General features: G+C 53.2%; 1 protein-coding gene across 2 annotated transcripts in view; it reads left to right on the top strand.

Moving 5' to 3' along the window:
* The window catches only part of DIP2C (disco interacting protein 2 homolog C), a 193,753-nt gene extending 182,201 nt beyond the window's left edge, over positions 1 to 11,552 (top strand). For both annotated transcript variants that reach the window (XM_055137625.1, XM_055137624.1), the window contains 5 exons: positions 2,624 to 2,681; positions 4,401 to 4,475; positions 5,117 to 5,291; positions 6,506 to 6,629; positions 8,575 to 11,552. In XM_055137625.1, the coding sequence (XP_054993600.1) occupies positions 2,624 to 2,681; positions 4,401 to 4,475; positions 5,117 to 5,291; positions 6,506 to 6,629; positions 8,575 to 8,827 (685 nt within the window). In that variant the 3' untranslated portion in view covers positions 8,828 to 11,552. The remainder of the gene's footprint in view (positions 1 to 2,623; positions 2,682 to 4,400; positions 4,476 to 5,116; positions 5,292 to 6,505; positions 6,630 to 8,574) is intronic.
* The last annotated feature ends 3,099 nt before the right edge of the window (positions 11,553 to 14,651 follow it).

Here is a 14,651-nt window from a genome sequence, read left to right as displayed (position 1 = left end):
AGTGAGCTGTGCATGTGAGTCTGTGTATGAGTGTGACTCAGCATGAGTGTGCATCATGCTGTGTGGAAAAACTCCCTGAGAGGATGTGGTCTATGGCTCAGGCTCTGTGCCGTTACTGTGGCCGGGACAGGCTAGTTGTGGAGCCCTGTGCTGTCAGCCCCAGCTCCCTGGTGGACAGTCCTCAGAGGCCTTTCAGAGGGAGCAGGGCAGCTGGCTGCAAAGCATGCCCACCCCCACCTCGTCTCTGAGACCCATGGCCTTGGATCTCCTTGGTTCCGTGAACCCTCACTCTTGCAGCCTTAGTTTGTCTGTGATTTTGCCTTTCTCACTGCCACTGGCAAAACTGAGAGAGCTGCCTGGCTGTGAAGTGAGTCGACACAGTTGGAGCCCAGCTAGCTCGACTGTCTACATGGGTATATGAGCCTGTGAGAGGTGTGTGTGTGTGGTACAGCACGCATGCCGGCACGTGATCTGCCACCACAGACTCCTTGTCTTTCTTGGGCTTTTGAGGTGTAGGTCTGCTTTAGGTGTGCAACTGAATGACCCACCAATAGTATATATTTTGGAACTGTCACTGTGATGAGTCTACTTCATATCCATCACTGTACAATGCCACAGTTAGTGGAGCCTTTCCTTGTGAGGATTTTGAAAATCAGCTCTCAGGAACTTAGAAACATACAGTGGAAATCTCTCCCACCAGGAGTTCATCTCCATCTGTGAATGGAGGTTTGTTCCCTTTGAAAAGTCTCATCCTGACCAGCTCCCCTCTGACAACCACCAACCTGTTCTTGTTTTCTGTGAGCTCAGTGGTTGGATTGATTTATTAGAATCCACTTAGAAGAGAGATCATGTGCCTCTAAGGTCTATCCATATTGTCACAAATAACGAGATTTAATACTGCAAGAAGTATGGTAGTACAGCGACATTATGAACTCATGTTTTCATCTTCATACTTGGGTGGGTGGGGGTGGTTCGGATTGTTTGGGACATAACTGGTGGGTTTCAGGGGCTATTCCCAGCCCTGTGCTTGGGGACCCACATGGTGCCAGGGATTGTACCAGGATCAGCCACTCAGCCACCTGAAGACAAGTATCCATACTCTCTTTCTAGCCCTAATGTTCTCTCTCTCTCTCTCTCTCTCTCTCTTTCTCTCTCTCTCTCTCTCTGGTGGGGGGACACACCTGGTACTGCTTAGGGGCCCCTCCTGGCTTTTTGCTCAGGAGTGATGACTGGCAGCACTCGGGAGGACCACCTGGTGCTGGGGACCAAACTGGGGCTGACCACATGCAAAGCCAGTGCCTTAACTTCTGTATTATCCAGTGTCTTTGAAAAACTTTCGGTTAGGGTTAGACATCAGGATTTAGGAGGATTTAGACCATACTCAGTGTATTTGGGGGTGAGGACATCTTGTGCAGACTTGTCCCAGTGCATTTTTAATATTTTGAGGAACCCCCAGATTCTAGGGGCTTCACCAGACTTAAAGTCCCACCAGCAGCGCTCTCCCAGTCCTGCTGTGCACCGCCTTAGCACCCTCGGCTTCCTGGCGCTTCCCTGTTGCTTTCCTGGTGAGTGGGCAGGCCTCTCACTGTGGTTCTGATTGGCACTTCCTGCTGGTCAGTATGCTGCTGAGCCTCTTGGTTGTGTATTTTCCTTAGGGAAACTTAAATCCAGCCCTTTGCCTGTTTAAATCTGGGTGAAAAAAATACGTGGTGAGTTTCATGGATTCCCATGTGATTGGGTATTACTACTCCCTTGTCAGGCATGCAGTTCAGAATTTACCCACTTTCCCCGTTTCATGGGCTGCCTTTTCATTCTTTGGAACACAGAAGGTTTAAATGCTGATGTGGCCCAGCTTATCTTCTGTTTTTGCTGCCCGTGACTGGAGTTGTGACAGTGAATCTCTGTCACATCAGTGTCATGATACCTTTGTTCCAGGTCTTCCCAAATTTTGTTCCAGAATTTTCTGTGTATGATTATAGTCAGGTCTTTCTATTCTCACTCAAGAAGGGAAATGGTCAGCACTAGTCAGAGCTTATGACACCGGCTAAGGAACTGGCCTGGCATGCTGCTGACCCTGATCCGGTCCCCTGGACGTCCCCCAGGCACTGCTGGGGGCATTCCTTAACCACAGAGCCAGGAGAAGACTTGGCTTTCCGGAAGATAGCTCACAATTTCTTAGTAATGTGGCATGATGAGGGTCACTCATGGGGTTTGTGGGGTGGTTCAGATTGTGCAGCTGGGAAGGACTGGTGTGCTCTGGCCGAGACTGGTGCCCTTGGACATTTCAAGTCAGAAGGCGTTTCTCTTCTGAGAAGCGCCTCTGCTGACTGAAGAGCAAACAGGGCCGAGGATGCTACCCCAGGGCCACATTCAATCCTGTTCTCCTTTCCTGCCTGTGCACAGTTCAGCCATGGGACATCTTGTGCAGACTTGTCCCAACAGTTGTTTTGCAGGTTTGGTTAAGGGGGCTTCACTCTCTTATACCACTCTACTCTCCTGCTTGTTCTTTCCTTTTGAGCTATGTCTGTATTTGAGAATCTTCTCCAGCAGCAGAGCCAGGGCAGGTGGCAGAGGGAACCATCCTCAGAACACAGCTCAGTTAGGCCTTCTGTTCTCTCTGCAGAGTCCGTCTAGTAGAGAGAGGGTCTCCTCACAGTTTGCCTCTGATGGAGTCAGGAAAGGTAAGTGACAAAGAAGAGGTGTGCTTTCCTCTGACATGCGTGTGTAGATAGACTTTGCAATTTTTGAAAATTTTATAGGATTTTTTTTTTACCCTCTGAAGCTCTGTGTTTGTTTGTTTGTTTGTTTGTTTGTTTATTTATTTATTTAATGTAAGGTGTGAGGACTCGGTTTAACTTTGAACACAGAAACCCAAACCCCAAGGACCCTGGCCCCTTCTGTCTTGTTGTGCCCAACATGGCTTCATTTCCAAGCATACCACAGGGTCTAAAGTGCTGCTCTAATACTCGCCGTCTTCCCCACAATCTAGCCAGCAGGAGAGACAGAAAAAGTGACGACAAAGATAGCAGGCCTTAAGAATCCTAAGGTCCTACAATGTAAAATTATTGGTCAGAATTAAGTCATGCTGCTACATTGAGCTGAACGAAAGGGTGGGGAAGATTATATTGACAGACTTTCTCTGGGCCTAGAACAGACCAGGGTGTCACTATTGTGGAAGTAGAGGAAGAGTGTTCTCCCTTGCAGGAAGAGGGGGAGTAAGTCAACTAGTTGGTAGTTGGCCACCAGGGCTGTTTCATAGAAGCGGAAGGGAGGGAGAGGGACTAAGCCAGAGTGAGGCCTCGTGTCCCTGTGTGGCCCGCCCCCCTCCCCACTCGACGGAGCCCTGGAAGCACCTTAGCTGCATCTGGGCGCCAGATAGGGCTATTGGGTTCGCCTTGGTTGTAGAGTTGGAGGGGTGTTTCCGCCCTGTGGGGACACCGGTCAGAGCCACACTTTACCCTCCAACTTCACGTGCCAAGAGCTGAGCAGGAATTGCACCACCTGTATTTCCCCAGTCTCACTCTCTGATACTGCTCACTGACTCTACTAAACCCTTCTCCCCCAAACTGCACAAGTGTGTGCTTGTTTGTTTGGGGACTACACCCGGAGGTGCTCAGGGCTCACTCCTGGCCCACTCAGGACTCAGGAAACTCCTGGCAGGCTTGGGGGTCACACGGGTCGAGAGGAATTTGGAGCTATTCTGAGCATCAGTTTCCTTAAGGGAGGAAGAGACGCTGGATGCTGACCTTGTAATCAAAGACAACCCCCTGCAGAAAGAGGAGACTGGGGCGCAGGGTGGGAGCTGCACACCCCAGAGCAGCCCCACCAAGTTCTGTCCTGCCTGCAGCATTGGAACCCATGTGGCCTACTAGACACAGCAGTTTGCTCCCCTTCCCGAGTTGCCAGGCCAGAGAGCGGCTGGGTACAGGCCCTGGCACCACAGGGTCCCTGAGCCTCACCAGGTGTGGCCCCTGTTTGAACAAACAGGTTCACTAAAATTGATGCTTTTCTTCAAATTCTTTGGTTCTGTTTGGCTTTTGTTTTGTGGGACATACCTGTTGGTGTGTCCACTCGGGACTCACTCCTGGCTCTGTGCTCAGAGATCACTCTTGGTGCTCAGGGAACCGTATGGGGTGTTGGGCATCAAACTCGGATCAGTCACTTGCAAGGTAAACACTCTACCTGCTGCACTATTGCTTCAAATTCATCATTTAAGGTCCCAAAACTTGTTATTTTAAGACCACTCTTAGCCCAGCTATACCACAGCAGTGATCATGGTGAGGTGTGCTTTTCAGGCTGCAGGTAAGGAGAGCCTCACAGTGAGCCCTGATAGACTGGAGAGCCTGAGGTGGTCCCCCTCATCAGGACAGAACTGATGTCCATTTTCTCCTCTCAAACAGATCCTTCCGGGAGTCCGGATCATAATTGCCAATCCAGAGACGAAAGGGCCGCTGGGAGATTCCCATCTGGGAGAGGTATGTGGAGGTGTCCGTCTGGGTGAAGTGTCCTAGCCACCAACCTCCACACCTGAGTTTTGGTTCCCCAAATTTCACATCACACAATTTTCCCCTTTTAGTCTTTGTTGTTTGAGGGCCACACCTGGTGGCCCTCAGAGGTTACTCCTGACCCTGTGCTCAGGGATCGCTCAGAAGCAGACTCTATGGGATGCTGGGGATTAAACCTGGTTGACTGTGCAAGGCAAGCACCCTATTTGCTGCACTGTCGCGCCAGCCTTTCTTCCTATTTGAGTGTGATGGTTTCCCAAAGCACAGAGGCCAGGTGAAGGGCCAGACTGTCAGAAACTTGGCCATATATCCACGTTGCTTTTGTAGAGTCACTTTGTTCCCATGAGCCCAGCACAGTCCTTTGGCTTTGACAGCTTGTCAGCCGCTCAGTGCTCCTGCCTCAGTGGGGCTCTAGGTGGGCAGGGGGCCGGGAGCTGCACTTGGCATACTGCTCTCAGTGTCTCGTCAGGTACTGGAGCAAGGTCCCAGCTGTCCTGCCCTGCAGTCCTGGCTGTGCTGGTTGCTGCAGTGAGCATGGCCAAGTAGACTCCTCGCTGCCTGGAAGAGGTGTCTTGGGCACCCTCACCTGGTTCCATTGGTTCCCTCAACAGATCTGGGTGCACAGTGCCCACAATGCCAGTGGTTACTTCACGATTTATGGGGACGAGTCCCTGCAGTCAGACCACTTCAGCTCGAGGCTGAGCTTCGGAGACACGCAGACAGTGTGGGCCCGGACAGGCTATCTGGGGTTCCTGCGGAGGACAGAGCTCACAGATGCCAGTGGAGGTAAGAGTCAGCTGGGGAGCTGAGAACCACGCCGGGAGCAGCTGCGTGTGAGGTGGCGCAGCATGAGGCGTGTGGGAGCTGCTCTGTCGTGAGCAGTCTGGACGCTGACGGCCACCCGGTTAGACGGTCTGCAGATGCAGCAGGAAGGCCAGCAGCGAGGGGCTGTTCCTGGAACCTGGCTGTCCACTCTGCTCTCTCTCGGTCTCCCCAGACAGAGCTGCTGGGGCTGGCGTTTCCCCAGTGGGAGCTGAGACTATTTCCTAAATAGTCTCTCCCAGACCAAACTCTCCTGAATAAGCTCCCTGGAAAGAGCAGCACGCTCCTGGCTGAGTGGACACATGCGGGGAAGTGCAGGAGGCCCGGCCCCGCACTGCAGCTTGGGGAAGTCATGGAGCCCAAGGCTTCTGTGAGGCATCTGTTTAGGGATGGGAGTTGGGTGGTGGTACACGTAGCTCGGGGCCGGTCTCGTTGGTTCCCGGGTCTGGCACTTGCTCTGGTCCTGACCCTTGAGAGTAGGAGAGCCTGCCACAGTCTTGGGGAATGGTTATGATCTGTGTCACATCAGCCTCAAACTGGAAAAGATGTGGTATCACGTGATAGGTCAGGATTTCCTTCAGACTCGCCGATCCCCTTCCACTCCAGCCCGAGGCCTTGCTTGCTGTTGGTGCAGGTTTCCACTGTGCCCGCACGGCCCCCGCGTGCAGACCTGCTGAGAGTGAGCCAGGGAGCTCCTCTAACTCTCAGAAGCTGAGCTCACTTTTTCTTTGATTTTTTAAATTGAATCACCATGAACAAAGTTACAAAGATACGTATGATTGAGTTTCAGCTATCCAGTGTTCCAGCACCAATTCTTTCACCATAAACTTGCTTATTCTGTGCAGTTGGCACATGCAAGGCGTGAGGAACTTGAGCTGGGCCATCTGCCACCTCATGTCTGTTGAGAGGCACCGTGAGGCAGGAGCAGCAGCCGTGGCCTCAACTCCAGGTGTTGGGCTGGTGTGGCCACGTGATCTAGGACAGGGTCATGGTTTGGCTGTGTTAGTATTGACCTGGGAAATGACTTGGAAGTGGCTGGGCGCCTTAGAGGCTCATGGCACCCTGGCAGGTCTGGGAGACAGCTGGCGCCCTGGAAGTTCTCTGTGTCTGCCTGGGGAGAGTGTCAGCACTGCGGAGCGTTGCAGTGGGGATCACTTGGGTTCCTATCTCCTCAACAGAGCGCCATGATGCCCTCTATGTGGTGGGAGCTCTGGATGAGGCCATGGAGCTGCGAGGAATGAGGTACCACCCCATAGACATCGAGACTTCTGTCATCAGAGCCCACAAAAGTGTTACAGAATGGTGAGTAACAGGCAGGTGTCTTCGTGCCAGTTCTGGACTAAGCCAACCAACACTGGGAACCCGCAGAGTTGGGGGGACGGGAGGGAGGGTGAGGGTTGGTCTTCATGCTTGATCTAAATCTGACCTATGGTCACCCCAGGCCTGTGTTTTTGTGGCCTGAGAGACCTGGTCCGGGCCCCATGGGATTGTTCTGGCTTACAGCTAGGATTTAGACAGGGACAAGAAGTCCCTCAAAGTCTTCAGCTGTGCCAACAACCTTGAGGATGTGAGCCAGCCTGTGGGTGAGGCCGCCACGACGTCACCTGTCCAGGCCAGGTCACTGCTGAGTCAGGGCCGGGTGCTGGCCGTCCTCCTGGAGCTGTGGCTCCTTTCAGCCTTTCTGGCTGGCCCTGCTGTATCCCACACTCTCGGGCCAGATGACCGGAGACAGGGCTCATCTGGGAGCTCGTGGGCTGCCTGGGACCTGGGGTGGCCAGGAGGCACCTTCTTTCTGGCCATGCTCTGGCTGGCAGCTGCTCATGGGCGGGCGCCCTGTCTTGTGCCGGTTCAAGCCACTTCTCCTTCTGTGCTGGAACAGTTATTGGCAGGCTGTGCTTCCTGGGTGTCGGGCTCCAGGAGCCCTGAAAAGAGGGGGCAAACCCAACCTCTGGCTTCCACTGCCAACCACAGCACCGATGGTGCTGCCTTCGTCATGTTGAGGGCTCGCGTCCGTGCCTGGAGCAGTCTGTCTGGCCTCCGTGGGGCCTTTCAAGCTTCCGCATGTCCCAACTCCACTTTCCCTAACAGCCAGTTCTCATTCTCAGCATCTCGTTCTCCTCTTCCCAGCTCTGAGCAGGTGGGTCGCCATCCTGAGGATGCTGTCACTCCCGTGTCCCCTGCACTTCCTGCTGAGAGGGTGCAGGGGTCGCCCTGCCCTGGCTCCCTTTGTTATCGCAGGAGCAGACTCTGCCCTGCTCCCTTCCTCGGGTGCCCCCAGAGGACAGCAGCTCAGCTCACTGTGGGCCACAAGAGCCATGATGAAATGACACCCACGGGGTCATGTCGGGTCTGATGTCACCAGCAGGCCTTGGGACCAGCTCTGGGGGACAGTCCCCTCAGACCACACTTCTCCCGTGGGACAGAATTCATGTCACACACTCCAAATTGTCCCTCTGCTTTGAATCCTCACATTGGCTGCCGTGGACAAAATTGGACCCCCCTGCCCCCCCTGTTCCCCCCCAATAGTCTCTCACTCCTGGACGACATTTCATGAGTTTCCCCCACTGCTTTCTGCCTGCTAGCTGAGATAGAACCTGTGTGTCTGGCATGAGAAAGCAGATGCCAGACGCGAAGATGCCAACCTAACCCCATCCTCTGCTTGACTGCCCCAGGGACCCTGTGGCTTCGGGAGACTGTCGGTGGCAAATATGAAGGTCCTCAGCCTCTTTAAGACTAGACTCTAGAAGGTTCCTGTGGCCTTAAGTGGGAAGCTCTAGTCTTAAGCATTCCCAAGTCAGACACTCTGGTGACTGCCCTGAGAGCCCCAGACTCGTGTCTGGATGGGCCTGTGACTCTCAGGAGCTGCCTGTCCACACCCACTAGTCAATGTCCAGTCAGCCCAAACCCCCTACCAGAAGGGACCACTTGTTGGCACGGTCCCCAGGCTGCCCGATCTCGGTGGTCAGTGGTGGGCAGGCCAGTCTTCCCCACGCACTGCTCCCCCAGGGGGTCCTGCTTTGCTGGTCCAAAAGCCCAGGCCCCAGCCTCTGGCCACACTGTGCTGCACAGCACCCGAGTGTCACGCGTGGGCCGTGCAGCTGGGTGAGGGGCTGGAGTTGATGTCACAGAGGCCGGGAGGAAGTGGCCGCTGGGAAGGCAGAGCCTGGAACTGTGCCCAGCGGTCAGGCTGGTGTGGACGGTCCAGGTGGGCGTAGGTGCTGTGCACTGATGGGGTCCTCTCTTCCAGCGCCGTCTTCACCTGGACCAACCTGCTGGTGGTGGTGGTGGAGCTGGACGGGTCTGAGCAGGAGGCCCTGGACCTGGTGCCGCTGGTGACCAGCGTGGTGCTGGAGGAGCACTACCTGGTGGTGGGGGTGGTGGTGGTGGTGGACATCGGCGTCATCCCCATCAACTCCCGGGGCGAGAAGCAGCGCATGCACCTGCGGGACGGCTTCCTGGCTGACCAGCTGGACCCCATCTACGTGGCTTACAACATGTAGTCCTGCCTCTGGCCCTGAGACCTGTCCAGGGGCTCGAGTGCCGGCGCGAGGGAACGTCTGCGGAGGGCAGCCTCTGTCTCGTGGAGGGGAGGAGACCACGCGGGCTGGTCGGTGTGAGCGGAACATGAGACGTGAATTAACACACAAGTTTGTTCAGAAGGACTTCGGGTTACTGCCTTCGGTTTGTTGGAAAAGCCCATTTCAAACACTTTTTTTCCTTTTTTCTCTTTTTAAAAAAATACCGGATAATCAGTGCTTTCCTCGTCAAAGTGGTATTTTGTTAAACCAAAATAGAATTAAAAATTATTCTGCCCTCCAGATGGGATCTTTTCCACAGTTCATGTAGTGTAACAAAAATTGTTTTCTCTGTTCTACTGTGTCATGGAATCAGATGACATGGACCTGTTACTCATTTAAGCCATTGCTGAATCTCATCCTCTTAGGAAAGTTTGTTGAGGTACGAGTAAACCTTCCAAACTGCACCTTCCAATTAGATTTTAGCAGCTTCTTCGTCAGAGATGTGCTGAAGAGATGAAGGCTGGCTTGTACAGCCTTTGGTGTCAACACAGAGAATGAGAAGAAATGATCAATAAGGTGTATTTCGGCAATTATCTTGCAAATATCTTTGTACTAAACTAAAAAGAAAATAAGTTAACTTCTTCCTATGTAATTATGTACAAAACGTTTAATTTATTTTGATCTCTTTAGAAGTATAAAAGAGAAACATTCAAGAATATTAAAGTCTTGTAATGTTTGCTAATATAAAAAAAAGTGTTGTATTATCTTGCGTGGATAGTATCACAACAAATATATATATATGAAATATAAATTCACTAATGACAAAGGAGACTCCAGGTTCGATGCAGACCCTGTCACTTGCATGGTGCCCTTCATGTCCTGTAGATGCAGATACTGCAGCAGCACAGCGCCAGGAGCCCCGCCCTTTGCCACGCTGGCGGCCGATGCAGGGGGTGCCGGGCACAGGGGCAGAGGTTCGGCTCTAATAGCTGCACTTCCGGGCATTTATTTTATTTTATTTTATTTTGGTCACATCACCTTCTCTCCTTCCTTGGTGTGACAGGAATGAGAGCCTCTGGCCGTGTGCAGTGCATTGTGTTGATTCCTCCCCAGTGGCCTCTGTGTGGAACGGACAGTTTCTGGAACAGCTTTAATAAACAGATGTGCACAGCTGGGGAGCCCCTGGGCCAGCTGCTGCCCTGTCGCCTGAAATGCCTCGCAGGGCACTGTTTGGAGTAGCCTGCGTGTGACCCCCTGGGGACTCCGGCTCGGACGCCCTGGCCCATCCTGGCTGCTGCTCCTCACAGCCCTCTGATGCTCCTTGCTCGCCTGTGCTGTCCGTGATGGGGACAGCCTGCTTGTGTCCAATTGAGAAGAGGCGTCAGCCATGCCCAAGGGACTCCGTCCGCCCACCCACCCACGCCCGCCCTGCAGTGGCCACTGTGTCTGGAATGGTGTGTGACTGAGATTGTTGCCTGGCCGTGTCAGGTCCCCCGTGACAGCGTCAGCAGCCCACACCTGCCTCTCCAGGGTGCCAGCAGTCAGCCACTTGCTAAAAGGGTTTCATTCGACTCCTGAGATCCAAGGCTAATTGTTTTTTAAAAAATTAAGCGGCATATTTTTTTAATTTGTCTGCATGTGAGGTGCACCCTCCCATTTCCAAAAATCATTTGACTTTTAAAATATCGTTTGACTTCCTGAGGTGTAAAATATTTCTGTACATGTTTCAGACATACACCTGTACAACCCTCTGCTTCCCAGTGGGAAGACTGCACCCACATAGAAGGAAAAGGCATTTTCTTGCACACACTTTTGTGCGAAGATGCCAGTTAGGAAGCACATTTGTAAGATAGCTGTGTGGTTCCACTGAGGTGGACATCACGGCCGTCCCCAGATCCACATCAGGGAAGAAGGCCCCTGGGATGGGATCTGAGGTCCAGAGTAAAGGAGCCGGGATGGAGGTCTTGTGTCGGGGACACGGGGGTACCACCGCTTCAGCAATAAGGGTGGATTGTTCTGTGTTAGAAACTGTACTGTGGAAAAATCACCCATGAGAGCGTGACACTGTTTGTCTCGTGACCTTGTGCTTTTGAAGTCAGACAAAACCGTGTGATCGGCAGAGGGGGGCACCGAGAACATTGAATCCCAGTCTGGACCCAGCAGGGCGGCTTCCTCATGGTGCTTGTTTATTATATATATTAATCCTGCTTGACACTTTACCCAAGGGAGACGGTCCCTTTTATCAGTTGAATGTTAGCAGCGTTATTTCATAGAGTGTGATGGCTGGTTAGAGAAATTCATGTGCTCAACCAACCCACCGTTTCAAACTAGGTTTTTATGTGAAAGGACAGCCACCTTCTCATATGTTAAACCACCGGTAAGCTTTGTACATCTGTGATAACGCCTGTTTTATATTCAAACGAACAAATAAAAGCTTTTATTTTTGTTGCTCTGGAAATAGCAGTTTCTTAATTGGTCCCCTGGAATGCTGGGGCCGCGTAGACCGGGAAGGCGCTGGGACAGGGCCATTTGCTGACTCTGTTTACATGATTTGTCGAATTCCTAGCACAGATGATCATACTTTGAACAATGTTTAAATTTTGATGTGGGCATTATTGATAAAAAAAAAAAAAGAAATCCTATGGCAACAAATGTTTTGTGAAATGTTTTTTAACTTCTTTGAAATATATCTAAGTCTATTTGTTCACCTTTTGCTGCAGTTGTACAGATTATTGGCTGGGGACAGCAGGAAGCTTGAGTCGTGTGTGCAAGCTCTTCTGTTCGCTGAATGCAGGTGCCTGGCCAGGGCTCCCCGAGACTCTTGTGCCCCCAAATTGTCTGTTTGCATCTGATGGCAAGAAGCTCTATCTTTTGCCCAGGATCTAAGAATTCTCACAACTCCAGTCTTTGGGACGCAGTGAAGGTTAACTGGCCTTCAGCCTGATGAGCATGAAAGTTGTGGAGTTTCCGTCTGCACTCCTTGGTCGGGCTTCACCCAGTGCTTGTGTGCCAGGGCTGCGCCAGCTCCTGACTCAGCCCCAGATCAGCCCCGCTGAGTGGAGGACAGTGCTGGTGGCGCTGTGCCCAGACCCCCTGTGGGAGGCAGAGCCCAGGCTCTCCTCTGGGCCCTAGCAGCAGTGGGCACCCACACACGGGCCCTCTGGCCAGCATGTGCGTGTATGCATGCGTGCCTGTGGATGCCTATGAGTGCCTGTGTGCCACGTTCAGACCCTCAAGAACAGTGCGGCCTTCCTGGATGCATGCAGCAGTGCTTTGGTTGGCAGTCAAGACAGTTGTGTGTATTAGTCCTGCATTGGTTTATTGGCATAGAGACACGAGGGTCTGTCCACCTCAAGAGAAGCCACAGGGCGGTTTCTGTGACACTCTTGGACAGAGCCATTTCCTTAGACCACCCTTTGTGACTCGGCTGCAGCTCGCTGTGTCTTCTCTGTGGGGCTTTCACACCTCATCCTACCTCATAGACTGAGCTATGGGTCCTGTGCAGGGGTCTGAGGTGGGGTAAAGGGGCTTCCTCCTCTCTGTTCTGTCTCCGTCCTAATGACCTCAGGGCTGCCTGGGTCAGAAGAGTCTGGAAAGTGGGTAGCACAAGTGAGGTATCTTCCTCCCTTTCCTACCCTGTGAAGTAGGTGGTTCCCCCACGTCCTGGGTGTGGCCTGGAGGGGCACTGTGTGTTTTTGGGGGACAGACTGACCCGTGAAGGATGTGGCTGAGGGAAGCAGGAGTGAGGGGAGCTGTGCCTGTGTCTTGGGGAGGGAGGGCAGCCGTGGTCACACCCTGGCTGGCCTGCAGTAAACACCTGGGGAAGGACACTGGCCTCCTCAAGGGTTCATGGCACCAAGGCCTGTGATTCAGAGCTCAGACACTCCCAACAGAGAAGGTGGGACAGATGTTTCTGGAGCACAGTGCTTGGGCCTCCTGCAGGGGTGGGGCCTGTGTTGTGGTCTCATGTCAGCAAGTTGGCATAGCCCATGCGGTCCCGGAGACACACAACTAGAAATGCCAGTGACGGGTGGGAGGAAGAAACGGGCACTGTGGTCAGTGAACAAGTCATTCATTCCTCACCAGGTAGAGATGATCATACAGGAAAATGACATCCATGAAAGGGGGAGGCAGCAACAACACGAGAGATGCAGAAAAGAGCCCAGTGTGAGTGCACCCTCTCATGGGTTGGCCTGGCCAGGCGCCTTCAGCCTCTCCGACCTGGGTGGAAGCCGGTGAGGGAGTTCCTTTACCACCAGGTGACGCAGAGCAGAAGTCATGAGGGAAGGTGGATGCAGACAAACCGCCCAACTGACGCGCACCTTCCCCCCGCCCCTGAACTGGGGTCCTTTCCTCTGGACCTGCTTCTCATAGGTGGCTACATCGAGTCCTGCGTCTTGAAGAAGAGAGCCCCCACCCTGATCGAACCACCTGTCATCTGGGTGAAGCACTGAGGGCACTTGCTGAGCTGCCCCTGTAGAGCCCCTGTGGCCTCTGCCCCTTCCTGTGAGTGCAGCTGGCTCAGAGCCCCCATACTCAGAGCCCGGAGCTGCTGACTTGGGTTGCCATGGATCCTCAGGTGACAGACGTCCCTATCACAAGCTGCCACACTGTTCCATACATCCTGTGGTGACTGGGATGTTGAGGGGACCCCTCTGGAGCACCATAGCCTGGTTCTGAAGGTGACTGGTGAGGGGCTGGCTAACCCTGACGTTCTGGCTCCTTGAGCTCCGGTGAAGTGGCTGATCCTTCCACAGGTATGAGGCACCAGGGCTACCATCCCTCCATCCAGGACTCGGGGATATGCTCTAGGTTTGCCTGCACACGACTCAATGCTACTCACCACAGAGGAAAGCTATGGCCCCAGCATGGACATTCTCTTTCCATTGGAGTTCTTCAGGTATGTTGCCATGGAAATGCTGTGTGTGCCTTGTGAGCTTCAGAAACAGACTGCAGCCACCTTTTGTCCTGGTCACAGATTGCTGATTCCTAAATTATGTAAGCTGTGTGAAAATCTTTAGAGAATTCACTTTGGTTCTGAATTCCTTTCTTGGGCACTGGGAGGACTGGGATCCACCCAGCAGCGGTGCTGGGGGGGTGGGTGGTCACTTGCAGCTCTGCTCAGGGGACCATGCGGTTCCGGGGCTCAGCCCAAGGACTCCCTCAGGGCCAAACCTGCACTCAGCCCATTGTGTTCTCAGTAGGGATTCATTTCTGAGTTCAAAATAGGTTGATCTTGTGGGGGGGAGGGGGAAAGGCTGAGCTTTGACTCAGTCTCATTTGCCAGCTGAGTGGGCAACCTTGTCTGCTCACTGCCTAGGGCTGCTGGGTGTTGTGCTCCTTTTACATCTCAGCAGGGAAGTCTGTTGCCAAGTTCCTGTCAATAGGTGGTGCTCAAGGGCCACTGCCAGCTCTACTCCTGGTGTGCTGAAGGAGACTGATGCCAGTGACTAAACCCAGGCCTTCTGCATACAAGGCATATGTGCTTACCCTGCTGAGCTCTCTCTGGCCTATTTTCTAACTATTCAGGGATGAGTGTTGGAGCGATAGCACAGCAGGGTGGGTGTTTGCCTTGCACGCGGCTGACCTGGGTTCGATTCCTCCATCCTTCTTGGAGAGCCCGGCAAGCTACCGAGAGTATCCCGCCAGCATGGCAGAGCCTGGCAAGCTCCCTGTGGCGTATTTGATATGCCAAAAACAGTAACAAGTCTCACCATGGACATGTTACTGGTGCCTGCTTGAGCAAATCGATAACAATGGGACAACAGTGCTGCAGTGCATTTAGGGGTGGGGCCCCTGCATCCAC

Source organism: Sorex araneus, chromosome 5 (assembly GCF_027595985.1).
Source record: "Sorex araneus isolate mSorAra2 chromosome 5, mSorAra2.pri, whole genome shotgun sequence".
NCBI lineage: Eukaryota > Metazoa > Chordata > Mammalia > Eulipotyphla > Soricidae > Sorex > Sorex araneus.
This window is presented reverse-complemented; position numbering and strand designations above follow the sequence as displayed.